The 27,852-nt window shown below is 48.0% G+C and overlaps 1 protein-coding gene across 1 annotated transcript; it reads left to right on the top strand.

Annotated features, from left to right (window-relative positions):
- Positions 1 to 25,319, top strand: FBXO32 (F-box protein 32). Its single transcript, XM_080578484.1, has 9 exons — positions 1 to 303; positions 3,537 to 3,649; positions 5,373 to 5,422; positions 6,121 to 6,213; positions 13,104 to 13,197; positions 14,083 to 14,267; positions 17,969 to 18,151; positions 19,320 to 19,463; positions 20,182 to 25,319. Exons 1-9 carry the CDS (start codon positions 188 to 190, stop codon positions 20,269 to 20,271), a joined length of 1,068 nt encoding a protein of 355 aa, XP_080434610.1. The 5' UTR covers positions 1 to 187; the 3' UTR covers positions 20,272 to 25,319.
- Positions 25,320 to 27,852: the final 2,533 nt, after the last annotated feature.

The following is a 27,852-nucleotide window of genomic DNA, read 5'->3' as shown; positions in this document are numbered from 1 at the left end:
CGGGCCAGCGCCGCGCTTCCGGCAACACGGCGCGCGCCGCCCATAAAGAGCGCCCGGCGCCGCCGCTGCGCCCGCAGCCGGACCCCGACGGCCCCGATCCCGATCCTGATCCCGATCCCGGCAGCTCCCCAGCCGGCACGACCCGGTCCCACCCGACCCGGTCCCACCGGACCCGATCCCCGCCGCCATGCCGTTCCTGGGGCAGGACTGGCGCTCCCCCGGGCAGAGCTGGGTGAAGACGGCCGACGGCTGGACGCGCTTCCTCGACGAGAAGAGCGGCGGCTTCGTCGGCGACATCAGCAGGTACCGGCACCGGCCGCGGTACCGGCCCCGGTGCGGGTCCCGGTCCCGGCCCCAGCCGCCGCCAGGGGGCGCTGGGTGCGGGGCGCCGCCGAGGGGACCGGGGGGGGGACCCCCAAAACGGACGGCGGCGGCGATTTGGGGTTGCCGGAGGGTCACCGGGGTCCGGGGGGTGGATGTGGGGTGGGGAACCGGGGGCTCGACCCCTCGCCCTTCGGTGGAAAGCCCCCCTCGGCCGCCTGGGGGGCTCGGTTAGGGCGCTGCGGGCTCGGGGAGGGGGGTTGGTTTTGGGGGGGGGGGTGTTTGGGGCCGGGTTTCGTCCTGGAGCCGCTCAGAGAGGTGCTGAGCCCCACCTGGGGCTGTCGGAGGTTCCCCTTCTCCTAAAACCCCACCGGAGCCGCGCAGGCTCCCGGCTTCGTCACATGCTGTAAGTCAGCCCTGAGTCACCCGGCAGCGTTCTGCAGCACGGGGAATAAATAAACCCGAAAACCGCAGCCTGGCTCCCCCGGTGCTGGGGCCGGGGGGGCAAAGCGGCCCCGGGTCCCCTGGGGCTGCCCCTGCCGGGCTGGGGCAGGGGGCTGCGCTGACACCCGAGGCTTGTCTCATACAGAAACAGAGCTGCAAAGCCCCCCGTAACGCCTCTCTGAGGCACGCTGTAATTTGGAAACAGCCCGGGCAGCAGCAGCAGCCTTTTATTCCTCAGCCTCCTCGAAGAAAACGTCAAAACGTTTGCTGCCCCCTTGGCTCTGGGATTTTGCCCTTAAGGGAGTGCCACTGAAAATCTCCTGGCTCTGTGCTGCCTTCGCTGGGGAGCTCTGGAGGTAACCTGCCCTCCCCTCCCTCTTCCAGCAGCAAGCGCTTCCTTAGGCTTCCCGGTTCCCCAGCCGGAGAAGTATGGTGTGTCTGAAGCCATAAATCTTCCCCCAGATTATGAAGAGCTTGCCTTATGTGCGGCTTGATTAATCTGACTGCAGAGGGACTAAAACCCCCCGGGATGGTTTAAGCGCCGTAAAACTGCGTGGTTCAGGGCAGGAAGCCTCGGCAGCGGTACGGGTGTAATGATCCCTAGTCAGATCGCCCCTGTCAAAACCAACCTTTTCCTGCAGAGCTACGTCTTGTTTTCGGCTCTGCCCAGCGGGGTCCGGGCTTGTTGGCTGCGAGGGGACAGGAATGTACGTGACAGCGGCTTGGAGCAAAGGGGGATTTGCCGTGAGCCGCAGATGAGATCCTGTTGTGCAAGGAGGCTTACGCGGTGGTTCTTTATCTTTCCCTCCTTTGTGCAAGCTCTAAATCAAGTTTAGAATGCAAAACATCTATTTTGTAAATAGGTAGAAAAATGTCTGGCTGGCAGGAGTTAGCGCGTTGGGAGTACTGAGGTTTGGCCCGGGCTTAGGCATCTTCCTCAGTAAAAAAAAGTGAGGAGGGTCCTGAGGTCCCGGTGCCTGACCGTTCAACCCGTCCAGGCTCCTTGGAGAACAATATGGAAATCTGTCAATACATAAACAGGGGAACAATCTGCCTCCCATGCTGGAATCCGTCCACTGCTGCTGTTATGAAGGCTTCGGGTTACAGAGTCATTCAGTAGGAAGTCAACAGCGCAGGGTGTGCTGTTGACATGTCAGATTTAAAGCAGATCTCTCGCGCTCTTAGGCTTGGATTCTGCCGCTGCGCTGGGCATGTTAGTCTGGCCCACTACCGATTTTTCGTGCAGCTTTGATAAAGCAGGAGCTTGAACTTCTCAAAAATGTTTTTGACTGCCGTGTTCTGCTGTCTGGTTTTGGTCCCCAGCATGAAGCAGCGCGGACAGGGGAAGCGAGCAGCCGGGGTGTTTTGCTCACATCTAGCTGCTGGCCCTGGGGACTGCCCGGTGCAGCTGGTAAGAAGCGTCCAGTTCCCCAGGCTGTGAGCGCTGTCCACCTGCATTTCTGCTTCCCTGCCCGTAGCAGTGGTGTGACCCTGCTGACGGCCACCAACCTCCCTCTCCCGGCCGCAGGCTTGGGCCGGCGATCAGATTTAGCAGCGGGGAGAAGCGAGGAGCCTTGTCCTGCAGGTTTTGTTCCTTTGCGGGAGCCTGTACTGGATAGCTGTCAGGTGTGAGCCAGGCTGCGTGGTGCTCGTGTTTCTTTTGAGGCTACAGAGTGTAAACAAGCGGGCTGCGGAGGAAGCAGCCTGGCTGCGTAGGGGTCCTTGCGGCTGCAGCACAGGAAGCTCAGCGCTGCGAGCAGCAGCGGGTTGCAGCAGCAGCCAGAGCTCCAGGGGTGTCCTGGGCTAGTGCTGCCACAGGTGAGGTGCCTGGGACCCTTCTTTTTTGATTTTGGGTCTGTAGGCAGCCGTCCCATCCTTTGCAAGCTGCTAGAGCAGCTCTTTTTCATCTCCCAGGTGTATTGCTTGTCTTCTTGCAGCACCTGTGGGGCATCCCTGTGCCCCCGGTGTGTGGGGGCTCTGGTGGGGGACCGGAGCTGGAGCCAAGAGCTCCTGGACAGTGCTGCCTTCCCCTGCACAGCCCAGGCTCTGTGCTGCGGCTGCCCAAGGACTTCTCGGTTTCACATTGCTGCTCGGATCTGCTGATCTGCAGGCCCGCAGATCAGCAGAGATCTCGATGCGCTCGTTTAGCCTTTCATTGCCCTCAAAGAAAATAAGTGGTTACAGCTCCCTTTGCTAATGATAAAGCAAAGCTCCAGCAAATACAGAAGATGGAGTCTTAGATGAGAGATCCTAGCTGTTAATTTGTACAGCCACTGCTCTGTGGGCTTTGGAAAGCCACCAGTTAAGTCTGAACCTCAGCTGAGCTTTTCCTGTAAGCTTGAAAGCAGAATGTTTTGTAGGGACTCTGTTAATACTTTGTGTGTGAGTATGTGTCGTCAGATGTCTAAATGTGTCCTGGCAGAGAAATCTGTCTCAGGGATCTACCACCTACAGTAGGAGGAAGTGGTGTTATTTAAGCACAGAAACAGGTTAAAGAGGAAAAAAATGCTGCCCAACGGTGTCCCAGCACTGATGTGCTCTGCCTGCTCCTGGCTGTTAGTTGTGTTTTCTCCAGCAGAGATGGGGCACTGGAGACTCATTTAAAAATAACATTATTGGATGCAAAACCTGCACGCGGCCTGTAGAATGGTCTGCAACGAGGTAGCTTCGGGATTTGTAATGAAAACCTGTGTATTTTCTCTCCTTACAGGAAGCATAGTATTCAGCAGGCTGCAGAAATAAATAGAATCCTTGCTTTGTGTCATTCACAGCTTTTGTAAAAAGGAAGATCACAACAAAGAGAATCTCTTCAACAGCCTCAACTATGATGTTGCTGCCAAGAAGAGGAAAAAGGACCTGCTGAATAACAAAGCCAAGATTCAGTGTAAGATGTCTGCTTGGGCATTTTTTTAAAACTAAGTTGTTGCAGGGGGAGGATGGAAAATGCTTCAGATCTATGGGTTTTTTGGATGGTGCTTGAGAAGCCTTCCAAAGTATCTCAAAGGGCTTTGCGCCCATGTTTGACTTAAGTAGAGAACTTGGATACAGCTTAATGTGAAGATTTATGCCCCTGTTAGTAATCCCTGCTCTGAGGAGTTGTACTTGTTGTGTTCAAATTTTTGTCATTTGTATTTGTCAGAAGGAGGGTAATTTTTTCCTATGGTACATTCAAATGAACCAGTTCCAGTTTTTCCCCCTGTAGACTTCCTCGTGCACAACAGGCTAAATTTATTTTTCCTTCCATATGCACGCAGAGCTCTAATCGACATTACTGGAGGCTATAAGCCTGAACGTGAGCTTTGATCGTATCTCTGCGCCCAGAGCGCGTGAAAAATGAACTGAGACTTCAGCTTGCTCAAAACAACGGGAGCTTGGAGATCGTTCTGTGCACAGCGAGCGGCCGGGGTCTCAGATGGCGCCCAGGGGGATAACATGGGGATCCTGCAGGGACTGCAAGTCCTGCGTTGGTCCGATTGCGAGATAGGTACTGGAGTTAGTGAAGGCTCCAAATGTAAACATGCACAGAGGAAATGAGTTACCATTCCCACACTAGTATTAGCTCACTGTGGATCCCCCAGGATTTTGGAAGCAGATGCCAAAAGCTGGCCCCTCTGTGCATTCGGTTCTCTGTGTGAACAAACAAATGTTACCATGACAGTTTTTGGCTGGATTCTGCTGTGACCTACTCGTTTAAAAGGGCTCGATGCAGGATCTGCATGCCTGCGGCTGAGGCTGGGTTTGTCCTTGGGCTCTCAGTACCAGGCAGACGTACATCACTGTGTCCTTAGGTGGAAAAGGATTCCAGGAGCACAGTGTGTCCTTCAAGGCAAGGAGTCTCGTAGGATGGAGCGTTCTTATTCGTATTGCCTGTTGAATTGCCGGCGTGTGGTGAAAGAAGGGTCAAGAGCCCATGTGAAAGTGGGGAGGGAAAAGGGCTGAGCCACATAACTGCTGTTACAGTGAGGACTTTCCTGCAAACTGAGCGAGCAGCATGTGGTGGGTACAGGGAAGCTATTTTGGGGGACGGATGGGACAACTCCTATTTCTGAGGGAAGGGAGGGGCAATTAGAAATAGGATAATTTTGCTCCCAAATAGGTTTTTCTTTTTTAGCAAGTTAGCTGCAAGCATAAGCATGCTCCTCTGAGCCTGACCTCACTGCTAAAAGCTCTCTCCCACATGCCTGATGTCTCATGACATTTTTGTTCAACTTCAATTTTGACATTCAATCCCAAGCCTGTATCCAAGGTAATGAATAGTTAATAAAATCAATAACAACAAAACCTGGCTGTCAGCCACGCTTTCTCTTTGGTACCAAAGAAGAGGAGGTGCTATGGTATATCCGTAGCTGGCAGATTAAACATTTACAGTCTCGAGCTCTGTCACTGAAACATAAACCCTTTTTAAGGCTCGGGGCTGTCGTCTCAAATGAAGGAGTATGGAAACAAAGCAGCTCAGCAAGTTGCTAGTTTTGGTTTCAGGTTCAGCAGTGTAAACACAAAAAAAAAACTCCCTTTGTGATAAAAGGGCAGCGAGCATTGTGAGCAGAACAGAGATGCAGCCCTCTGCAGAGTAGAAGATTAACTGAGCAAAATGTGTTTTTAAACAGATTTCCACCAAGAGAAGTGGATCTATGTTCATAAGGGGAGCACAAAAGAGGTGAGTGCAACCGGAGGTTGTCTGTTCCCTTTTGTACTGTTTTTCCACACGGTGGAAGATAGCGAGCTGATATAAATCAGCAGAAGCTCTTAAGAGATAAGTGGAAGATCTGGCTTGTGGTTGGAATTGCAGTAATGATTTTAAGCCCTAATCAGGGAGCCAGGGCTTGCTGTGCAAGGCTCTATACATGTGTTTAAAATATGACTTGTTTGCTTCCCTTGGTTTAAAAAAAAAAAGCCATTTGCGGACCAAGCCATAATACTGTTCTTGGCCTTCACCCAGCACAGTCCTAACATGGAAAATCGTTGGAATTCATCACAACGGCTCGCTTGGGCTCGTGGAGGGAAGCGGCTGCATGAAACCACCCTCAGTGAACTTGGGCTGTATGTTGAGCCCCAGGAATGTCAGACTCCTTCTCCCTCGTAAATTCTGGAGGGATGGATCTGAGCTATCTAAGGGTCATGAATAGAGCTCGTGTCACTTTTGGGAAAATACCATAACCTACATTGAACCGTGCCCACTCTTGACGTCAGTAAGTGCGGCTCCATGGGAGATGGGACTGCCTCCTCTGGCTGTGAGCGAGTCCCATGCTTTGTACCCATGAGCTTGCTAAATTGAGTTCCCCTGGGTCACGTCTTCCTGATGCTGTCTGGATTTCTGTCTGCCAAAACATGACCCAGACTGGTTTTTTTTCTTAGCGCCATGGTTACTGCACCTTGGGAGAAGCCTTCAACAGGCTTGACTTCTCCAGTGCTATCCTGGACTCCAGGAGATTCAACTATGTCGTGAGGGTGAGTGAAAGGCCAGGGCTTATCTTGCTGTGGTGGTGGGGAGGGTTCTGAACCGAGCATCCATCGGGTGATGGGAAGTACCAGCAAGGAAGAGGTGCGCGTGAGGATGTTGGGCCTTGCTATGTCAAGCATTTGATGGAAAATGTGTGGATAGACCCCAAAACCTATGCTCAGATCTGTTGAGATGGAGAGAGAGGGATGTGGTAGTGATGTAAAAGGCGGTTGGGCTGTCCTTATTCCAGCATTCCTAGTAACTTTCAAATATGTTATAGTGAACAGTTGATAGTTTCAGGTAATACATAATGTCAGTTGTGTATGAAATTCATGTTGGAGAAATAAAAACAAGTTGTTGTTTCTAATTACTGTATTTGAAGTCCTGCTTCCAAATGCAGTTCCTATAGTCCCAGGAGGAGCATGGACTCTGCAGAGGCCACAGAGCAGTGGGGACCTCTTTGCACAGGAGGCTGAGATACCTGCAAGCATGAGTGCTGGGGGGGTGACATCCTGTGAAGTGACAAAGGAGAGACTTCGGGGAGCTGAGTCTTTTGGGAATAAGAAGATGGGCTGAACCTCATAGAAGTTGAAATGAAGGACTCAGGGATCATGGTTGCTCTTAATCCTGTGCGAGTGGCACCAGTTTCAGTGGGTGAAGCATTCTGTTAGCACTGATGCTTTCAGTTGGTGGGAGTTGTCAGCCACAGGTTTCTGCCTAGGTTCCTCCTAATCTGACTTATCGTAACAGATCAAGGCTTTTCATTTCCCTCTGGGTTACCAAGAAATGGTGGTGTTCTGGGGTATCCCCTATCCTGAGGGCTGCAGATGGTTGTATGTTTATGCACATGTGATCTGCAAATTGATCTCAAATTTCAGAATGCTTATCAAGTCTTGGAATTTAATAAGCTTAAAAAAACCCTGTTATTAGCTTGAGGCTGTTTATAAACAGCTCCTTTTCACATTTCGTCAGCTGTTAATCACTGGTGAGGCACCAGCTGTTTAGGTTTTAGGTTCTGAAGCAAGCAGCAGTGGTATTGCTTTCCCTTTGAGTCAAGTGTCCTGAAAAGTCAGGAAGAAATGATCTGAGCAAGTTCACTTCAGTTCACCTGTTGGTTAGGTGACCAGGAGCCTGTGAAAACCCTGTCACCCTGGGAAGGGTACAGGCACTGGGGGGTGATTACCCACCCACAGTGCAGGAAGGCAAATGGTAATTCCTTGGGTGAAGTGCCATGGTGGTGGTAAGGAGTGGGGACGATGCCAAAGGAAAAGCAGGATACAAGTCCATTGAAATTCAGGCTTCCACAGCTCTGTGAGTCCTGGGACAACTTGTTTTCCTGCTTGCACAGAGAAGGTGGCTGCCAGGACAGCTATTCACTGTTTTCTGATACTGGATATATACACCACCATGTCATCCTTAGGGCAGTTAGTTTGTGCCAAGGCAATAACCCTTTGGTTAAATATAAAGAAGGAAAAATAAAACATGTATTTGGTGCTCCAAGGATCACCTTGATGGATTTTTTTTTTTACCTTATGACCATGAAAAACTCTGGAGACTTGTGCTAAGTCCAGCCTTAGGTCAGGCTCTGCCATGTGATGGGCTCCTGCTGCTCACACAATGTGACAGTTATCTCACACAGGGCTGCAGTGACTGGGCAGGAGGCCCATGAAATTTCTTAAAGAGCAAACTCATATTTCGGTGTAGTTGGTATGGCCTGGTGGGATGCTCAGGCTGACTTCTTTCTTCATTTTTCCAATGAGGACTTCTTCATAAAAGCATACCAGACCTGCCACGTGTCCCAAATAGCAGTGTTCTGTACGGAAGTCAACTTGTATCCATGTTTCTACAAATTGAGCTTCTAAGGCTAAGTAGTCCTAAGGATACAGCATTACAGAGAAGTATGAAGCTTTCTAATTGAGGCTGACTTGTGGTTTGGCAGATTAAAGAGATATTAAACCTGGTACCATGGATCAAATATAAAACTGACTTCTTAAATGAAGGGGTTGTATCGGCCAAGTCTCTGGTGAATAGTAGCTCATAAAATGCCTGTTGTGCCAGATTCACTCATGAAAAGCACTGCCTAGATGTGGATCTTGTTTATGGGTCTTTGCAAATTGCAGGCCTCCTAGAGCACACAGATGAGTGATCTGTCACATGGAAAATGCCTTGACTATTGGCAGGCAGAATTTTTTTCCCTTCCCTCCCTCTCCTTGTTCTCTCTGGTTCCACCCGTTGCTCAGAGGATCTGATTAATGTCACAGTATTTACTTCATCAAGCAAATGCTTTCCAAGGAGGGAAGCTGAGTTGGAATGAGGATAAGGATGCCCACAGAGAAAGAAGGGAGAGAAACGGCTGCAGACCTGGGACTCTGCTGGCTATACCCAAACTTTCTCTGTAGGGAAATAAGATACATTACTGCTGTTAACACAGGCTTTCAGGGTGACCATCAGCTTCCTCTTGCCTTTCTCAAAGCATTCCCCTATGAAAGTCTCTGAACATAAGTGTGTTTTCAGTACTGATTTTTTTGTTGTTGTACAGAAGTCTAAGATATTCCCAGATTAAGTTCTTAGTTCCTAACAGGGCACTGATCTGTTACAAAATGGGCTCTTCCAGGTGAGGTGGAAGTGTAAGCGCTGGAAAGCTTGTCAGGCTGTTTTTCGTGCTCAGGTACCATCAGCTGTAGCTGGTGAGTTCATGTAACTGAAGGAGGAGAAATCTTCCAACATCGGTCTTGTCTTGACAGTGCTGATAAAGTACTGGAAGAGTAAGTACAGGTATTAGCACCATGACCTGTTCCTTGCTTGACTGTTTGAATTATACCACCTGCACAGACATTACAGGAAAATGTTCCCTTTTTAGAGCTCATAAGGAAGGTGCTTGATTGATCCAGAAGATCCAAACTTTTTCATATTGAAGCAGTCCTGATTTCTCTGCTCTTGCAGAATTAACAAAGACTGGAAGTGTTCCTGTGAGCATACGCAATATAAGCAGAGACAAGAGTGCCTGCAGCCCAGAAGTTGTTGGTTCTCCTCTGGGAACACTCTGTTCAGATGACAGTGAGGCTTCGCAGGCTGTTTCCTTCAGAAAGATCTGTCATATGATGGTTGTGTAGTAATGTCTCAAGGGAAGGTGCTGTTTCTGATCATAAAAGCTTAGGTCAGGTTAAGCTGCATGGGCACAGCTCTTGGAATAACATGATCTAGACAGCGTGCAGCCTGTTAAAGTAGTCTCTTAAATTTGTTTCTTCTTAAGTTTTTATAGCCCTTAGCTCCAGGAGTCCTGGATTTATGCTGTGCTGAAAGAATATCAGCTCAACGCTGCCTCATGGAGATCTGTCAGCACCTGCACTGTAAATCATTATAACTCGCCCTGCTGTTGTTCTACCTCCCAGCTTACAACCAATGTGACGTTTCAGCCACAAAAAGTGAAGGGCTGTGAGAACGGGGGGTGACAGGAGGGAACTTTTCATTGCAGTAAGCTTCTCCAAGCAGCTCAGGTGTGAGGAGCCCCAGCCCTGAGGAGCTGGGGGGATCCCACAGGATGCAGTCTTCCTTACCTACGGCAGGTGTTTGGGGCATTCCGGTGGGGATTTACACTCCAGCAGCTTGAGGCTTGTGATTTTTAACCATTGCTAAGCATTGCTGGGTTTGAGGCCAAGTTACACCCTCCTCAGTGCAGTGCAGGCCTGCAGAGGCCTTTCTGTCTCTGTGGGCCGTTTGGGGCTGGATTGCCTACACCAGGAGTATGGCAGAAGTTACCAGCTGGCTGTGGGGTGCCTGTAAGTGATGTGCACAGTGATGAGTACAGAACACCACAGTTTTGGGGCCCTTGTTCCCTGCCATGTGTCACTTGTTTCCTTTTTTTCTCTCCTTCCTGTGGGGAGGAAGGCCTGTTGTGCTCCCCGAGCTATGTGGCTCGCTGCACTGACTGTTAGTAGGGTTTGAGCAGGAAACCCCATCCTCTTGGTGTGGGGAGGAGAGCAGGCTCTTGCCCTGCTGTGGAAGCTGCTGTTTCCTGCCAGCTCTGGAATAACCTGCTGCATCTCTTGCCTTTTCTCCTTGGCTGTTGCAGACCCCTGAGAGCAAACAAACTAGTGGCAAGGTGACAGGAAGGGTTTTCTGGGGAAGCTGACAGCCCACCTTTTTCAACTCCCGAGGATCTGAAAGAGGGAATTGGGATCTAATGCCCTCTTTTCAGGAGGGGTTACAGACTCCCAGCTCCAATTAAAATCAGCTGGAATGCAATTACTTAGTGTTTTTGAAAAGCAGGCCTTTTAAAATTGCTCTTAACCTTTCCCTTTGTGCTCTCCCCACCATCTGTCCCTCTCAGCTGAGCGTGGGCTGGACTTAATGCAACAGCATCATAACATGCTTGCAGCTCTCCACTGTTTTTACCCTACTCAGCATTAATCTGAACCCATCAGTCTGCTTTTAGTCAGTATTATGCAAGTGACAACACTGATTTGTATCATGCCGTAGACCCAAATTTGGCAGTCCATTAAATGAGGCTGTACTCTGGGGCTGTGCCAGTGCTAAAAGACCCTCAATTCACTGCAGTGTGTGGGGCATGGATGGGTCAGAGCCTGGCTGAACCGTATCCTTTACCTGTTTTACGTGTATTATATGAGGACAGAGGAATAAAAATGCCTTTTGGTCTGCAGGGCAAGCCAGCAGTCGCTGGGGAGTGGAGTAGTCCTAGAACTATTCACAACATAGTTTTCATATGGAATTTCATCCTGTGTTTATTGCTGCAGGGGAAGGGAGGTGACACGTGACATCAGAGCTGGTTCACCGAACATAAATTGAACCTTGATAAACACAGGCAAGGCAAATTTGAGTCTGTTTGTCTAGCTTAATTTTGTACCAATTTAGTGTTCTTCAAGGAACTGAGATTTTTATCTTTGGTCCTCGTAAAGAATGGCTCTGGCTTTTCTAGCTCTTGCAGTGTTGCATTACGTGATACTTATCACTGGGTATATTTTAGTGTTTTCAGCGATGGGCACGGCATCGCTAACACCCAGCCTGGAGGAAGCTGTCCCTGTGCCAGTTCCTGAGCAGTGCAATCTGGAGGCAGCAGTTGTTTGTGCACAAGAGCTGATCTGCGTGCGTGTGTGCCTAATGTACAGATGGAGTCTGGCAAGTTGATCACGATAATCAAAGGTCTGGAGGCTAAATAGGTTGATGTAAGCAGAGTATCGCAGGTTACTTCAGGATGCTGTTTCTTCTACTTCCTCCAGTATTTCAAGAAATGAGGAAAAGACTTAAGGCTTTGCAAGCATCTTGCAGACTGCCTTCTTTTTAAGAGTATCTGGGGTCTTCACTTTGCTGAGAGGCATCAGTGGGCCATCTTGCTATGTGCACCAAACACTATCCAGCTCTTCCTGTATCTTGTTTCTACAAATGAGGCAAGAAAACAGGCAGCCTGCCCTTCACAGAAGTTAGCGCGAGCCTTTTTCCTCACTTTCTTTCAGTCACGCGAGGTGTAAGATATTCACAGAATGTAAACTCAAAGCCATCTGATGATGGTGTTGGCCTGGAAATTAAACTGAAGAAGGCAACTTCGCTCTCAGCAACCTCACTGCTTCTAACTGGCAGTCACATGCCTGTGCCTGAGATGAGCAGAATGGGCAAACGACTGCAATAATTCCTCTCCCCGAGCTCTCTGCTTCATGGCAGGCTGCCGGTAACTTTATGGATGCATTCCTGTCATTCTTAAAACGGGGCAAACAGTTCAGCTCATGACTTATCAAGTCTTATCGAAAAACATCTTAGTTACTTGACACAAGTAGTTGCACCTTCTCTGTACTCTCGGCGGTGCCAGCAATGGGATACCGTAGCTCCAGACGATAAAGGATTAATAAGCTAGTCATGTGGTAACGTGTTGATTGATTTGTAGCATAAAAGGTTTTTCCTTTCCCTTCTAAATTAAAACAGAAGGCTATGTACATCCAAAACAAATGGAACGACATGTGGACAGCCTGTATTTATATAATGCTGGGGGAAGGGAGGAAGGCTTGGAAGATCACAAGCCACATGTTCTGCAGAACATGACCCGTAGGAAACTTCCACGGCTCTTCTTGCACCGGTAGAGAGCCCAGGGAGGAGAGGGCATCTGTCCCAGGGGAAACGCTTCCTTCAGCAACTGCAGCCCAAATCCAGCATTCAGCTAGTACACGAGTCAGGCGATCGGCGACAGGAAGCAAATCGCAATCGAAAGTAAAAGTGAGATTTCCCTGGTTCCACGGGGAGTAAACAGGACAAACAGGGAAGGGTGGATGGCTTGGGATTGTTACAGCTGCAAGAACTGCACAGAGGGGAAGAAATGTTGAGGGAATAGGGGGTTGTTAGAGGTGGGGGGTGGGAATGGTTTGGTTTTAATACAGCCCTTAACCTTTCCATCGTGGTGACAGTGCTCTGACAAAGCCCATACAACCGAGGCGTTTGACGTAAATTGCAGGGTCTGATTCTCATTACTGCCCCATCAATAACATCCCCATCCAAACCAGCGCTCGCTTGTGTTCCCTCATGACACTGCTTGTTTATGCCCCAGCGAAGGACGGTGACGTCGGCCGTTCATTGTTCCTCGGTGTGAATAGATGCTGTCAGTCTGAGCGCTGCCCTGTGGTTTCCCTGCATCTCTGAGCCATGAAACCAAATTTTTCTCCCGAGTATCATTAGAAGGCCTTTTTTTTCCCCACCCCTTTCTGTGTGGATTTAATCATTTCTCCTCTGCTCTTTTTTTTCCCACCCATGCATTAGTTTGCTGCCGTTCCATCTACCTTTTATTTTCATGCAGCAAACAAGTGCCCGGACTGTTTTGCTGTGTCATGTGACGGGAGTTAAGATTAGAAAGGTATCTCTGCTCTCTAAGGCTTGCCACTTCTATTTTTACCCACAGCTGCTGGAGCTGATAGCGAAGTCTCAGCTGACGTCACTGAGTGGCATTGCCCAGAAAAACTACATGAACATTTTGGAAAAAGTGGTGCAGAAAGGTAAGAAATGGAAACGAAGCGGGGGAGGAGGAGTTGGAATTAATGTGGTGTACTCAGCATGAATGACATCCTCAGGAATACCCAGTGTAAGGTGGGGGAAGAGGGGCCACCCCTGTTTATTCCTGTAGTTCAGTTCCACTTTCCTTTTTGTCAGTGAAGGACTATGTAGAGTGGGAGGGGTGGGAAGAAATCTCCATATTTTGGTGGGTATCTGGGAGGCGATTCCTCCTTCTCCCACTTCCCTCGCTACCACTCCTGCATCCTGCTGAGTCCTATTTCTGACTGCAGAAGAGGCAGCTGCTCCTGCCCCCCAGCCTGACACATCGGCAGTCTCTGCTGCTCTGTCTCCAGTTTGCAATATCAAGTGCTCCCTCTCCTCCAGGGGAAAGTAAAGCTCGAGGGCTGTCTTCACCTCCCTGGGCTCCTGGTGGGGCTGGATTGCAGCTGAGAGGTGCTGCTTCCCTTCCTGGTGCTTTAGCTCCGACTGAAGCCTGGGAATGGAGAGCACCCTGTTGGGGTGTGCATGCACGATGAGGCTGGAGATGCTGAGCATCTCGCTGCCCGTCAGCTGGGGTGGTCGGGGAGAGGCGCACACACAACCTCTCACATGTAACAGAGGGGAAAGCTGGCTGGTTTCCCAGCTATGGAAATGGGAAGTGCTCTAGAAAGGATGGGTACCTCATCTGCTTATCCTAGGAATATCTCCATCTGTTCTCTTACCTGCTGTGCTTGGCTCATGTTTAAGTGCTTTTCTGTCAAAAGAAAAGCACAGGCTGGCTCTCTTGGCCTGTGAGATTACAGCAGGTAACTTTTCCCTGAGAATCATGTAGATTCAGAAAAGGATTTGGGCAGCTTCCATTTTTAACCTTTCCTGTTCCCCCAAAGTCCTTGAAGACCAGCAGAACATCAGGCTAATACGGGAATTGCTGCAGACCCTCTACACATCCCTCTGCACTTTGGTTCAACGGGTCGGCAAGTCTGTCCTGGTTGGAAACATCAACATGTGGGTGCACAGGATGGAGACTATTCTCCACTGGCAGCAGCAACTGAACAACATTCAGATCACCAGGGTAAGCGCAAATCCTGAAGGCTAAAAATAATGTGGCTTCTTCATGAAACCTTCTCATGTAGCAGCTTTCATCTGGGTGACTATATCTCACTGTACTCCTGATGCAGGCAGAGTGCTGGAGAAGGACCTGAGGTTGCCAAAATAACTGGCTGCATTCCTTGAGTTACTTGAGTCCCTTAAATCAAAATAAAGCAATAGTAGCCATTACATGTCCCCAGCCAGTTCAGTGTACGCAGTGTGGGATCATGTTCACTGTTACTGGTGGTGTGACTCCTTTCTGCTCTTGAGGCTCTGTGTGAACAGAGCTGGGCAGGAAACTCTCTCTTCCTCCTGAGAGTCTTCGGAGATGAGGCCTCAGTATGAAAAGTCAACTCAATCTTTTTCTAAAATCTGAGAAATTGCCCTCAAAAGTTGTTTATCAGATATTTGAGGTTTTTAGATTTGTTTAATCTGTAAATTAAATGCAAATTTCCAAATAGCTGCATAACTTCATGTTTCCTGGCTGAAAACATCAGTGATTCTTCCAGTAGTCTGGAGCTGGCTGTTCCAGCCAGACAAGTCCTGCTTTCACAACATCTGGTCCTCCAGCAGCAGCTGTGGAGCTGGGAGAGACGAATGAGTTGATAAATTCCTAACCTGGCTTTGCATGTGAATTGAAGGTGAACTTTCTCCACTTCACCTTGAATGGGTGCTCACTCCCCAGAAATGCTAAAGCCTTCCCCCTGCGCTGACCTCCCTGTCAATGTGTCCTCTGTAGGAGTCTTCTACAGTGAACTGAGCTGTGCAATTCCCACTTGGCCATACCAAAGCATGGCCAGAGGGAATTTTAAAAACACCTTTTTCCTTAGTGGGTCAAGCAGAAAGGCACTTCGCAAGGGTTGAGCAGAGGTCCTGCTTTCATCGTTCTTCATGGCTGTGTTTGTTGGAAACATCAAGAAACAGTTCCCAGTCCTTCAGTTGTAAGGAGCAATACAGGCAGAAGGATTTGGGAGAAGGTAAACTCCGGGAGGTCCCAGGGAATCTGAAGAACTGCAAAATCCACATTGCCTTATGTGGTGGTGGTCTCTGCCCTGCTGTGGGATGTGCCTGCCCCTGCTGGTGCCCACCTCTGGGGAGCTGCTCAGTGCCTGGGCACTGCTGGGATCAGCTCCGCTGGGGTATCTGTTTCCCTGACACCCCAGGTTAGGACCTCCTGCTCAACTCAGTAAATACAGTACGGGTTTTTTCCCCTCACCTTTACTGACTCTCAAAACTCCCATAAGCATTTCAAAGCTCTGCCTGCCCAGATAAAATTGCATCAAAATGTGCTTGTGAAGGGAACTGCCTTTTATGCACACAGTATAGGTTTGCAGACACTTTTCTAAAATATAAAAATATGTGGAGAGCTTCCAAAAAAAAAAAATTCACACCTCTGAAGATGGCTTCAGGTCAAAGTAGAACAAAACCTGAGTTTGAGAGGAAGGCAGAACAAGCCCCGTTCTGTGCAGCCAGATGCTTACAGTGCTGAGCGTTTCTGGTATTTCTGGAGGGGGTAAAAAGCTTCACAACAGCCAAGACAGACCTTTTTAAAAAAAAAAAAAAAACTTGCAAAACACTGAGTATGTGCTAGAGTTGCATTAAAAAAAGGGCACAAAAAACAACTGTCCAGAAAGTGACAACATAATGATCTGCTCTGATCTAATCTGTGTTCTTTCTCCAAAGAAAGTAATGTTTGAAAAGTCCTGGAAAGGAGTACTGAGGGAAAAGTAGCAGCAGATAAGTCTTTGGCTCTGACTCAGAAAACCTGTATGGAGTTGTTTCAGTCACACTGGCTTCCTCAGAAATAAGACATTAGCGTGTGCTTGCTTGATTTCTGCCTCCCCCCCCCCCCCCTTGCTGAACCAAGAGCCTCTGAGCACAGTCCTGCCTGTCCTGCCCTGGTGGAGCTTGTGTGGGCTGCCTGCAGGAGAGGGCAAAAGCCAGCGTGGCGGGGAGATCAATGGGAGGTGATCCAAGGCTGCGGTGCGTTCCTCCTGCCCCTAAAAACAACCTCAGCTTGCACTGACGGGCGGGGACACAGTCCTGCATAGCCAGCAGGAGACTCATGGGCTTCAGGAATGATGGAGTGCTGCTCTCTGCCTCCTCTTCCATCTCCAAGCACGCAAGTGGATCGCACCAAGCAAACATCTGCGCGTAGCCAGGCAGCGTGCTCGCAGCTTAACCCTCAGCACCCGGCCGTGCGGAGCTCCTCTTGTCTCCGGAGCCAGCTGGTGTTAGGGGAATAGAGGGGGAGGTGGGGAGGGAGAGGCTGCTTGGGGCTGGGAGATGGGAACTGGGGATCAATTGTTTGAGGTTGGCTTTGGAACGGATACCCTCTGGAGGTGGCCGAGATGGTTCAACTCTCCTGAAGGGGTTGTCTTGCTGGTAGAGCTGGCCAAAAACGATGCCTGGCTTCAGCGGAGGGGTTCTTGCAGGTAGCAGGCAGTGCTGGGGGACCAGCCAGGCTGTATGGACCACCAGCAGTGCGGGCTGGTCCCTGGGGAAGATGGGAACTATTTATGTGCAGTTGGACTCCTCGTGCCCCTGCAGTCTCACGTGGCTGGAGATGGGGCCGTGTGATTGAAAGCAGCCTCACGCAGTGTTCCCCTGCTGCTGGTGGCCCACGTGCTCCTTGTTTGAAACGGTTAACAGCCCTGCCAATTGCGAGGCGGGCGATGTGACTCTGCAACTTAAAAATAGCAGCATCTCTGTGCAGGGTAAACGATAGACTTGGCACATCTGTTGAACATTGTTTCTTCCTTGGGGCCCAATCCGCAAAGCTGCTGTTTGTCTTAATAAGGCTGGGGCTGATTTTGGAGCAGCTCGAGCCCGGGTCGTGGTCCTTGCTGATGCTTTGCTCCCGTGGGTACCTTGGATCGCCCCCGGGTGCAGGATCTGCTAATCCATTGCAATTGGTTTGTCCTGGAGCTGTGCTGCTGTGCAGACTTGTAAAATAATCCTGACCCGTGTGTAGACCGAGAAAAGGTGAATTGAATGGGAGCGGAGGTGGCTTTTGGCGCTGCAGAGCGTGCTTTGATGTGGCTGAACAGCCTGCGAAGCTGCGGCTGCAGCTGGTGGGAAAGGGGCAGGTTCCTCAAGTGTTCGGAGGAAGGGTTGGTTAGCCCTGCCGGCACTGCCTTGGGAATCCGTGCAGGGAAAATCCTCCTGCGGGTATCCATCGGCCGCCGCTGTGGTTGCAGTGGGATCTTATGACGGCGTGAGCTGAAACACGTGTTGGAAGAGCACGAGATTCCCAGCAGCGTGGGTAACAGAGGGCCAAAGTTGAGAAGCAATGCCAGTATCACTCACCTTGGGGGGAGGATGGTTAGGGCCTGCTGCCATGACGTAGCCGGCGTCCTGCTGTCGTGCAAGCCAGTGGCGGTGCTTTCGAGGACAGTGTCTTTTGAGTATGGATGTGGGATAGATGAGAAGAGGGGAGAGAGGCTTGGACTGTGACTCTGCTTCCTACTGCTTTTGTAATAAGAATAAACGGACCCTTCGTTGAAGAAACCTCAAATTCTTTTCAGAGGAAGGTCAAATGTCTCTTTGTTCAGAAGAAGGAGCTACTGCTTATTTTGCATGTGAAGTGCAATACTTAAAAAGTAGTAACTCTACTGCAAGTTAGAAGTACTTGGGTTTCCAGCTTCCTCTGAGCTCAATTTTGTCTTTTTTTTTTTTTTCCAGCCTGCCTTCAAAGGAACCACTTTGACAGACTTGCCGCTCTGTTTACAATTAAACATCATGCAGCGACTGAGCGATGGGAGAGACCTGGTTAGCCTCGGTCAAGTGGCTCCCGACCTGCAAGTGCTCAGTGAAGACCGGCTGCTGTGGAAGAAGCTCTGCCAGTACCACTTCACGGACAGACAGGTACGAGGCGAGGTGCAGATCGCTATCAGTTGCCTGTTGCAACCTGTTAGCGAGTGCGTCTGTATGGGTAGGACACTCTTACTTGACTATCTTCTGGATCTGTGGGCTGTGGTGCAAGCTGATAACACAGGCTGGTATGGGAAAGGCTGTAAAGATGATTTATGAGGAGGGTTCTGCATGCCACAGCAATGATTCCTGAAATAGGAGTCTAAGGAATTAGTCACAGGGTGAACTTCTTCAGCCCTAATCCAGGTGGTAACAACTGCAAGTCATGGTTGCTCGCCCCACGTGTGCAGGGAAAACGTGCAGCCAAGCTCCAGCCTTAACTGCAGTGTCCTAAGGACCGACACCCTCGTGGAGAATCTCTGTGGATGTGGTTTGTGAGCAATGTGTTGTACTCCCCTGCCCTTTAGAGCAAGAAATCCCCTCTGAGCTGTTTCGTGAGTGACAGGACGGTGTGTGGAAACCAGCCCTGCTGCTACCCAAGTTGTACCTGTGTAAAGATCTTTGGCCTTTTGCAGGCTGGTAATCATCTAGGGTCTTCTAAAATTAAAAACAAATGGAAAGAAACAAACACCTCTCTGTTTACGGATGATGTTTATGTGTGGGGTGTCTATATCAGATCTCTGCACTTCAGGAAACATGTGCCAGATTTCCCTGCTGACTTGCTTTGTTTGCTCGCTCTGCATCTGACTTTGGAAGTGACTCTGGGGAAGTCATTGCTGTTAACAAGTACATTCAAGTCCAATTTCTGCAGCTAATGAACCCAAAAAGAAAGATGGAGGCCTCACAAGCTAGTGTGACAAATAACTGACTTGAACTTTGAAAACTGTTAAATGCAGTTCCACTTCCCTGCCAGCCCGAAACAGTGGCTAATGTAGTATGAAATAGCTCCCGGGGTTTCAGGCGTTCATACAGTAGTAATAGTGAAATGAGGCTAGACCCTGATAATGGTATCAGGTGAGGCTGTTGCTATCAGGAAGCCTGTTACAGCCGGGCATTCAGAGCAGGAATTTTCCTGGTGTTACATAGAAACTATTACGTGACAGGCAGGGATGGTGCTTAACTTAAACTTAAAGCAAGGGAGAGAACAAGATGGGTGGAAAGAAGAAACCATGATTCTATTTTTTTTTACCTACTGCACTTACCATCATATTATTTCTTTCAGATTCGTAAACGGCTAATCTTATCTGACAAGGGACAGCTGGATTGGAAAAAGATGTACTTCAAGCTTATAAGGTGTTACCCACGGAAGGAGCAGTACGGTGACACGCTGCAGCTGTGCAGGCACTGCCACATCCTCTCCTGGAAGGTAGGAGGTGGTGGTGGGACAAACTTGGTTGGGGCAGGAGCCGCAGGGCACCCAGTGCTTCCTCTGATTGCAGCACCTTAAAGAAGCTGCAGTTCCTTTGCCTTGCACGATCGGGTGTTTTCCTACATCTTAATCCTCCCTCAACTATTAAGACCCTTTCACCATGCTTCAGGGATTCCCATCTTGTCTATGCTGAACAAGTTATTGCCGTCAAAGCCAGAGGGGAGTGAGATGGGCATATTGTCAGGCTACTTGTAGCAAATTGCATTAGCACTGCCAGCAACCCCTGCCGCTCATTATGTGGAGGTGAAGGTCTTGGCAGTGGGATTAGCAAGAATAAGAGCTGATGGCTATAAAACAGCCCACAACACGATTCTGCTGGCCTCTGCGTTGATATCCACAGCACATCTCTAGACTTAAACTCCTTTAGCTGATGGTAGACTCCGACCTGTAGTGCCTCAGAGAATAGGAGGAAAGAGTGAATTGGATTTTTTCTGGTTTGATTTTTTTCTGGGTTTATTTCCCCGGACTTCACAGTAACCCCTAAAATATGAAGCCCAATTCAGAGCTGTCTGCTTTGGCGAGAGTGGAAATATTTTGGGCTCCGCTCTGTTTGCAAGCAGGATGTCTGGCGGAGTGGCAGCACTAAGTTGGCACTTAGGTGCTCTGGCACCCTTTCTGCAGTCTCTCTAAATGGAGTTGTTTTCTCCTTTCCCAGGGTACTGATCACCCTTGCACAGCCAACAACCCGGAGACGTGCTCCACCTCTCTTTCACCGCAAGACTTTATCAACTTGTTCAGATTCTGAACTTGGATCACCGCAGCTTACGCGATTCTTACAGGACACTTTATGCCACTGAGCTTGGACACTCCGTTTGTAAATAGTGTAAATATTCATGTTTGTGTGAAGCTCCTGAGTCAAGGAACAAGAGGATTTCGGAGATGAAAGGTGAAATTGCTCACTGACGTGCAGCACTTAAGGAATACAGAATTCCATAGGACTGGTATATAAATGCAGCATGTTGTACAGAGTCCCTTTTTTATGATCAGAGTACAAGATACAGGGCAAAACCTTCGTTTTCGTTTTTAGAAGTTAAAAATGAATTTGCCCCGTAACCATTTGAGAACTTCTTTGGTTTGTTTCTAATAATTGAGAGAAAGCAATATGAGGCTAGGACTGTTGAACTGTTTCTCCATCTGGTTTTATTTAGCAGACATATTTATAAATATGATGTTTTTAAAAGTATTTATGAAAAATATCCCTGTGACAAGTTTAATAATACTTCTGTTTTTAAAAAGGAGACATCCTGAAATACTTAGCGTGGAACTCTAGCCTACTTACAAAAGAATCGCACCATACCACTTTCTACCTCTAATAGATTGAGTACCTTTCAAACAAAAATCCAGTGTACAATGTGAACTTTTGTATTTTGTACAATGATTTAAAGGGAAATGTTTGTGATAGTAAGCATCTTTTCTTGCATTAATGCTTACCTCTTTACGTTAGTTTTCTTGCTCTACTCAGTGCTTGAATGCCTAGATGATAGGCACTGTATAAATACCTAAGACTTTACTCCATCCTCTTTTAATACGTTGGTTTTATGAAAGATTAAGTAAAAGGGAAGAGAAGTCAGGAGGATGAAGATTATCTAAAAGGGAGGAAGTTCTATTATAGGGAAACAAAGGACTGGGTTTAATCTTGCAACATAAATTCATATCAACTCCGCTAGGTTAATTGCACTGGATGAATTCCCAAGTGAGGTTAGAATCTGGTTCAAGCCCATGTCTTCCTAGTTTTCCAACATATACACACCGCTCTGTGTTCCCACTGCTGTCAAGTGAATTAAATCATCTTGGAGCTGGTAATTAGTAGGGAGATTAGGGCTGTTGAGTCTAGTGAAGTGATGCGGTTTTTATTCCTTGACAGACTGGCAGCACTCTGTTTAATTTCAGATTATTGGAGTTCAGGGTGGTGAGAGACCATGAAGAAATTGGCTAGCATTTTGCTAAAAACAGCACTCAAGGCTGTGGAAAGTGAGGGATTTCCAATATGGCAGTCAACCTCTTCTGTTATTTCTGTGTGCCAAGAAAACGAAGACCCAGTCTAGTCCCTTCGGCTTCCAGTGCTGACCTTCTTTATGGGATCTTTTAGCACTAGCCTAAAGCAAAGTTTTCAGTCCTGTGGAGCAAGTGGCCAAACTCCTGACATCGTTGTGGCCGTGATTTGGCTCACGATCTCTTAGTGAAAAGCGGAACCTTATATACACGCACCATGGTGGAACTAGAAGATTCCAGCTCATATTTAACCATTTGAAAACCTGCGGTGGAAAGGTTTTGCCATTTGCCAGTAGATTTCCTGTATAGCACTTTCTCTGTGCGCAATGGAAGCAGGATACCTCAGGAGGGTAAAAATTAGTGGGTTGTGTCTGACCATGTACAGAGAATTGAGGAAGAGGAGTACTCAGGACAATTCAGGAAGAACTACTTGAGTTAGTATTGTTAAATATTCTGTTCCTTTTTTTTAATGTTTTTATAACTGACTTTCAACACTTTTCTGCAGCTGTTTGCATTTTAAAAAATTGACAGTATTTGCGTTTTTGCAAACTAAATCACTTTGCATACCCTGGAAGAAACTCAAAAAGGGGAAAAAAGTTGCCTCTAGATGGAGCAGTGGGGAAGAGGGGAAGAAGACTGGGAAGGGGGAAGGCAGGAAAAAGTTGACGAGAACTGCTGTTCTCCTACCTTCCCCCAGCAAACCCAAGTTTTTCCTTTTCTGGAGAGCTCTGTGAGCCAGTGCAGCCCTTAGCCATGGCCAGAAGCTTGGCAATATCCAGAGACGAGGAGAAAACCTGGGATAGGAAATACTATTTTGGTGTTGGTGCTCTCTCCGTCAGTTTGCTGGTAAAAATAAGCCTGTTGATTATGTTCATGTCAACTGAAAGTGATTTAAAAGCTGATGCCTTGGAAAAATCATCTTGTGCTTGTTTTGGGGGGATGCTCATGAGTAAGGGAGGCTGGTTTCTGTTTTCATTCCCGCAGTGATGTCAGCGGGTAGGTGAGGCTGAAATCCGCCTTGTCGAAAGAGGATGCTAAGGACAGGAACCTGCAAGTGAATGAAGTATTGCCACTGTCTTGGGAGACTCTTGTTATTTTTTCTACTAGTGAGAGGACTCGCATGGCCTTCACCATCTCCATCTTCTGCTTCCAGCTCTGACGCAGGCGTGGTTTGGTTTGCAGTCCTTCTGCCCCTGGCATCTGCAGTGAGTCAACCTCTTGTGATGGAGGCGGCCTGAGCTGCTGGGGGTTTCTGTGTAGTCTGAGGCCCTGCTTGCCAGATGGCACTTACCCAACAATGAGATTGTTGCACTGGGTGAATTTTAAGCTTGGATTTAAATCCAGCCTGCATGACAAGACAAAACCCCAGAATTTAGCTGTGGTCTGGGAACACCTCAGCTCTCACCACTGCCTTTATGAGCCCTTCATTTGTTTTGAGCAGAGTTTATGCCATGTCCCCCTGCCCAGAGAGCACAGGTGATGCTGTACTTACGTACAACTGAGGCTCCTATCTGCAAAAGTTAATTTCAATTAGTGTTCTTGTAGCACAGGGTAGATCTTAAAGGGTCAAATTGCTGAAGATCAATCTCTTAATCCAGGCACTTGTGTGTTGCTCGTCCTGAATCCTGGGATGTTGCTGTTGGTGTCCCAAGTAGCAGAAAACCAAGCAGCCACTGTGCTGGAGAACAAAACTGGCTAAACAAAAAGCAGAATGTGCCTCAGTCACCATCTTACTGCCCCAGCAGCTGTCAAATCAGACCCTGATCTCTTTGGGAGAGTCATTGTTCCTCAAGTGGCTGGTACAGGGAGATACTGTGGGAGATTCGGTTCCGTTTTGTGCATTTAAAACAAAATGGTGTTGCATCCAAATAGCTTGGTCTAACCACTTGAAAACAAAATGATCAGTATTCAGCAGTGCAAGTGCATCTGCTTGGCTTTGGATGGCAGAGGAGCGAAACCAGCCGTGATAGCTCGGGACCCCAGGCAGGATGGTGTAAGGCTGCTCTCTCGCAAGAAGGACCTTTATTTTAGGACAACTCTGGCAAAGCCTACTGTGAATGGAAAACAGGCTTTTACTGTTGGTGTTTTGGAAATCGAGTGTTCTTTTCAAACAGCATCTCATCCTCAAGTTGGTGGCTGCGTTCCCATTAAAAATGCGTCGGTTCTTATACTATGAAAGGAGGTTCTTCCTCTCTTTGGGTTTTTTTTTCTGCTGCCAGTGTATGCAAAGAAATATCTTTATCTTCAGAGGTTTTTAAGCAGTGCAATGGTGTAGAGCATGGCACTGTGGAGAGGAAAAACAGATCCATGCAGGGGAGGAGGCTCAGAAAGGGAGAGATCTTTCTGTTCCAGCTTTCTATAAGAGGCAGGTGTTTGGGGTTCACTTTCATGTGATAGCCACTTCAAGAGGCACCATTTCAGCTGTACATACCTTAAGCCATTTGTATTAACTATGGTATGGTAAAGTTTGATCCTAAAATGTGTGCACCTCCTCTTACGTTGTTTGGGTTTCTTTTATCAATTGTGAAAGCTTCTAGATCCTGTTTTGTAAAGCGATTAGAAAAACTTCTATTGCTCTGAAGACATTGCTTTTTATGTAAACATTTAATTGCACCCTGCCACTTTCTGTATATGAGAGTATCTTTTCTATCATTTTTCTTTGCCCCCCCAGGTTTTGAACTGTTTGTGTTCCCGTTTGTTTGACTGCTCTCGCAAAGCTCTCTCCTCCTAGAACATACACAGGTACTACACCAGCTTTTCCTGCCCAGAAAAATCCCTGGCCTTTAGTAGCTGAAATTTGATTTAGAGCAGGAACATTTCAGGTTGTTACGTAGCTAGTAAATCAGATGTGCTGTTTCACGCTTAGGCACTGTTCAGTACAGCAAACCAGCGCTGTCCTCTGGGGTTGTTCTCAGAAACCTGTTGCACAGCTTCCCCACAGATCAGCACCTTGCCAAAAAGAAATAGCTTTAAATTAAAATGCCACTCTTCCTAGCTGGCCTGTTAGCAGAAACAGAGACCCAGCGGAGCTGATGTCTGCTCAGGTTGATGAAGACTGCCAGTTACGAGGTCGGGGACTCTGGTGTTCTGCCTGTGCTGCTGTTTGCAGCTCGTTGCTTGTGATGATGCTCATTAAAGGCCCCGAAGACACAACCAGGTGTCCGTGTAGCTGGCAGCATGTGGCTGCTGGGGCGTGAGCTGCTTTTCCAGTGCCTGATTTCAATCCCCCATCTTCCTCCAGTGATTTCACTGACAACAAATAGGCCTTGCAGGATTTGGCCCTGGGGAGAATAAATCTTGTCTTTGACATAGGTAGTCTACTGTATTAATATCATGAACACCAGAGAGATTCCCCCTCCGTTGGCCAAGCATTGCCTTTTCTCCCCCTGGGAGGGCAACTGAGGGTAAACTTTGCATTTCTTTAGCTATTACGAGCTGTGCAGAGTGCTAACAGGTCTGCTACCGAGGGAGCATTTTAATTGGAAATGGCAAATATGCTCATCTTTAGGAACTATCTGCAGTAATTATAAATACTTGTATATGGAAGAGAGTGTGTTCTGTTTTGTTTTTCTTTAAAGTTGTAAGTAGAGATGATATGAAGTGAAAGGCATCCCTTGTATAATACGACTTCTGTTTAATATTACTGTGTGGTTAAAATCCTTCCATATAAATTTGCACACTTTTTCCTCTTCCCTTGCATGTTCAACTCTGATTTTTACAGCTGTTCTGTGCAGACAGTAATGTATTTTTGTAAAACATTTTTTTGACACTGAATTGCAATAAATGTTCAAACAATGTGAACCACAGAGTTGGTTGTCTCACTGCTTCCAAGTTGTTGACCTTATCGGCCTTGAGCTTCTCGTGACTGTAAGCAGAAACTCTTCTGCAGGAACATCCAGAACTTGGGCTGTCATGGCACTAGGCACATGGGGAATGTCCAGGATGGAGCTGTTACTTCACTGCAACTCGAAGGAAAATGAGGTGAATGGAGCACTTGTTTCTAGTCTAACTAGCGCCCACCTACAGCTCATGCACTTGAATTTGCACTCTACCAAAGCACAGGAGTGATTGTTCCAAAAGAGATCTCTAGCGCTTGCACTGATCTGATAGCTTCACTTCCTGGCTTACAGAAATGTTTTTCTAGCCATGTTATCCAAGTGACTTTGATTTATTTTTATTTTTGTCCCAGTTATTGCATCTGGTTAGTCAGCACTGCAATGCTCAGACCCAGGCTCCTGGCCAGAGGGAATGCAAGCGAGGAGCCCACTGAAGGGAGTCTCAGCAAATTGGGGAAGAAATAATAATAGAAAAGGCAAACATGTCTCGGGCTGGGACGGGATAAGATATCTTGGTAAAACGGGATGACTTGCTGCATGGAAGCCAGCTATGAAAACAAAAACAAAAAGCAGATGCTTTGTTTTTCAGTACATTTTTCCTGTCAGGTAGGGTGTTTGAGCAGTTGCATGTGTCTGCATGTGTCTTTTTAGGTTATGCTGTATCAGGAGTGTAGTGAGAGGGTTGCATCCCCAGTCTTTGGAATGTGGGACAGCGTGCAAGATACTGGTCTTAAGCAAGGCAGTGAGTAAGCTGTTCAAATGCCCTTCCTAAATTTCTTGGAAGTACACAATTTTACTTATTTTTGTAGACTAAATCCTTTAAAGGGGATACCCGGTCTCTTTAGGAATGGGTGGGTCAGTGAGCTCTGTCCGTAACCCCTTCAGGTGACAAAGGTCTGGCCGTGCCTTTTCCCATTTTCGTAGTGCTGTTGCCGTAACACCTCCAACCTTCCAGGAGCTCACCAGGACTGGAGCAGAAGCAAGCACTGGAACAGGCTGTCCAGGGAGCTGGTGGAGTCCCCATCCCTGGAGGTATCTGAGATGCTTGGATGTGGCACTAAGGGACATGGTTTGGGGATGGGACTCAGTAGGTCAGGTTGGTGGCTGGACTTGATGATCTTGAAGGCCTCTTCCAACCTAGATGATTCTGTGATTCTACGGATGGTCCAGCAGCCTGAAGGAGGCCCTGCCTTGGTAATGATAATGTGGCACCGGCTTAGCTCCAGTGAAACAATTATTCAGGGAGCTCCTTGGAGTGCCCTCACCACCTGTCTTAAAGCCCAGTAAAGAAGTAGAGATGGGGCAAAACCATTCTGAAAGCTACTTGCACAACACAATTTCGGGTTATGACTCTTATTTGCCCCAACTTTCATTAACCATCATCTCCTGTTTCCCTTTTTTTCTAAGGGATATGGGGTGAGCTCCAGAGAACTATTTAGAGGGTTGCTTTGTTTTTGACAAAACCTGAGCTGGTCCTTTTGTTAAATTGCAAAACTAGGAGAGAGCTGTTTTCTAAAAGGCTCTATAAATAACTCACATAGGTTCAAAGGCCTTTCCGAAGCTGGAAGGACATCAGCTCACCCCTCGCATTTCTTGATGCGTACTATATTGTGCTTTTTAGTAGAAAATAAACTAATGTCATTTTAATGTTTTTCTTGGATCATTTTGGTCCTGGTCAGAACAGGCCTTGAACTCGTAGCAGAGAAGGGGAGGAACCAAACACAGATTTTGCAGCCGAGGTGGCACATCCAGCCCCTCACACCAAGAGATAGATGCTGGCTGCTTTTTATGCCTCCATCAGAGTTTCCAGCCTGACTGTGTTTTGTCACAGCGGTCTCTGTTGTTTGTTGCTGAAATTACAAAATGCAACTGTTGAAAATGGGTGGCTAAACAGGAAAGACACCCACTCCGAGCTCTACAAAATAAACAAACAGCCCTCTGTGTTTTGCATTTATAGATGGACAAATGCAATCAGCTCAGGAAATGTGATTTCCTCCCCTTCAAGGCACACCATGAATTTTGACTTATTTTAAAAGAGCTTTGACCGTTGAGTTAAAAATGTCTGTAAGAGTAGGCTTATTCATCAAGTACATCAAAAACGATGACTCTGTGGGCAAGCTTTTGTCGGGGTGGTGTATGTGCCAAGTTGCTTGTGGCTGCCTTGAAACCTGCGTGCTCCCCACCGTTCTGAGCTCTGGGTCGTGGATCAGCTGCTTGTTTTCTCTTTGCCTCTTCTCCTGAGGCAAAACTTACCCTTTTGAGAGGGCTTTGGACCACGTTACAGTTCAGACATCTTCTTTCTCCCTCCTGCTCTGATATCATAGCCCAGGTGGTGTGAGATGCCTCTGAGGAGGCCACACGTCCAAGGGGAGATTTTCCTGGGCCAACGCTCAGCCCAAGTTTGTTGAGAATCCCGTTGACAAGTGAATCCCATTCACAAGTGAATGAGTGTTTAAATACTGTGGTGCACTAGCACCTTGTCCCTTGTCTTGCCAAGA

The sequence above is a fragment of the Anser brachyrhynchus genome (genome assembly GCF_964034855.1).
Source record: "Anser brachyrhynchus genome assembly, chromosome: 2".
Lineage (NCBI taxonomy): Eukaryota > Metazoa > Chordata > Aves > Anseriformes > Anatidae > Anser > Anser brachyrhynchus.
This window is presented reverse-complemented; position numbering and strand designations above follow the sequence as displayed.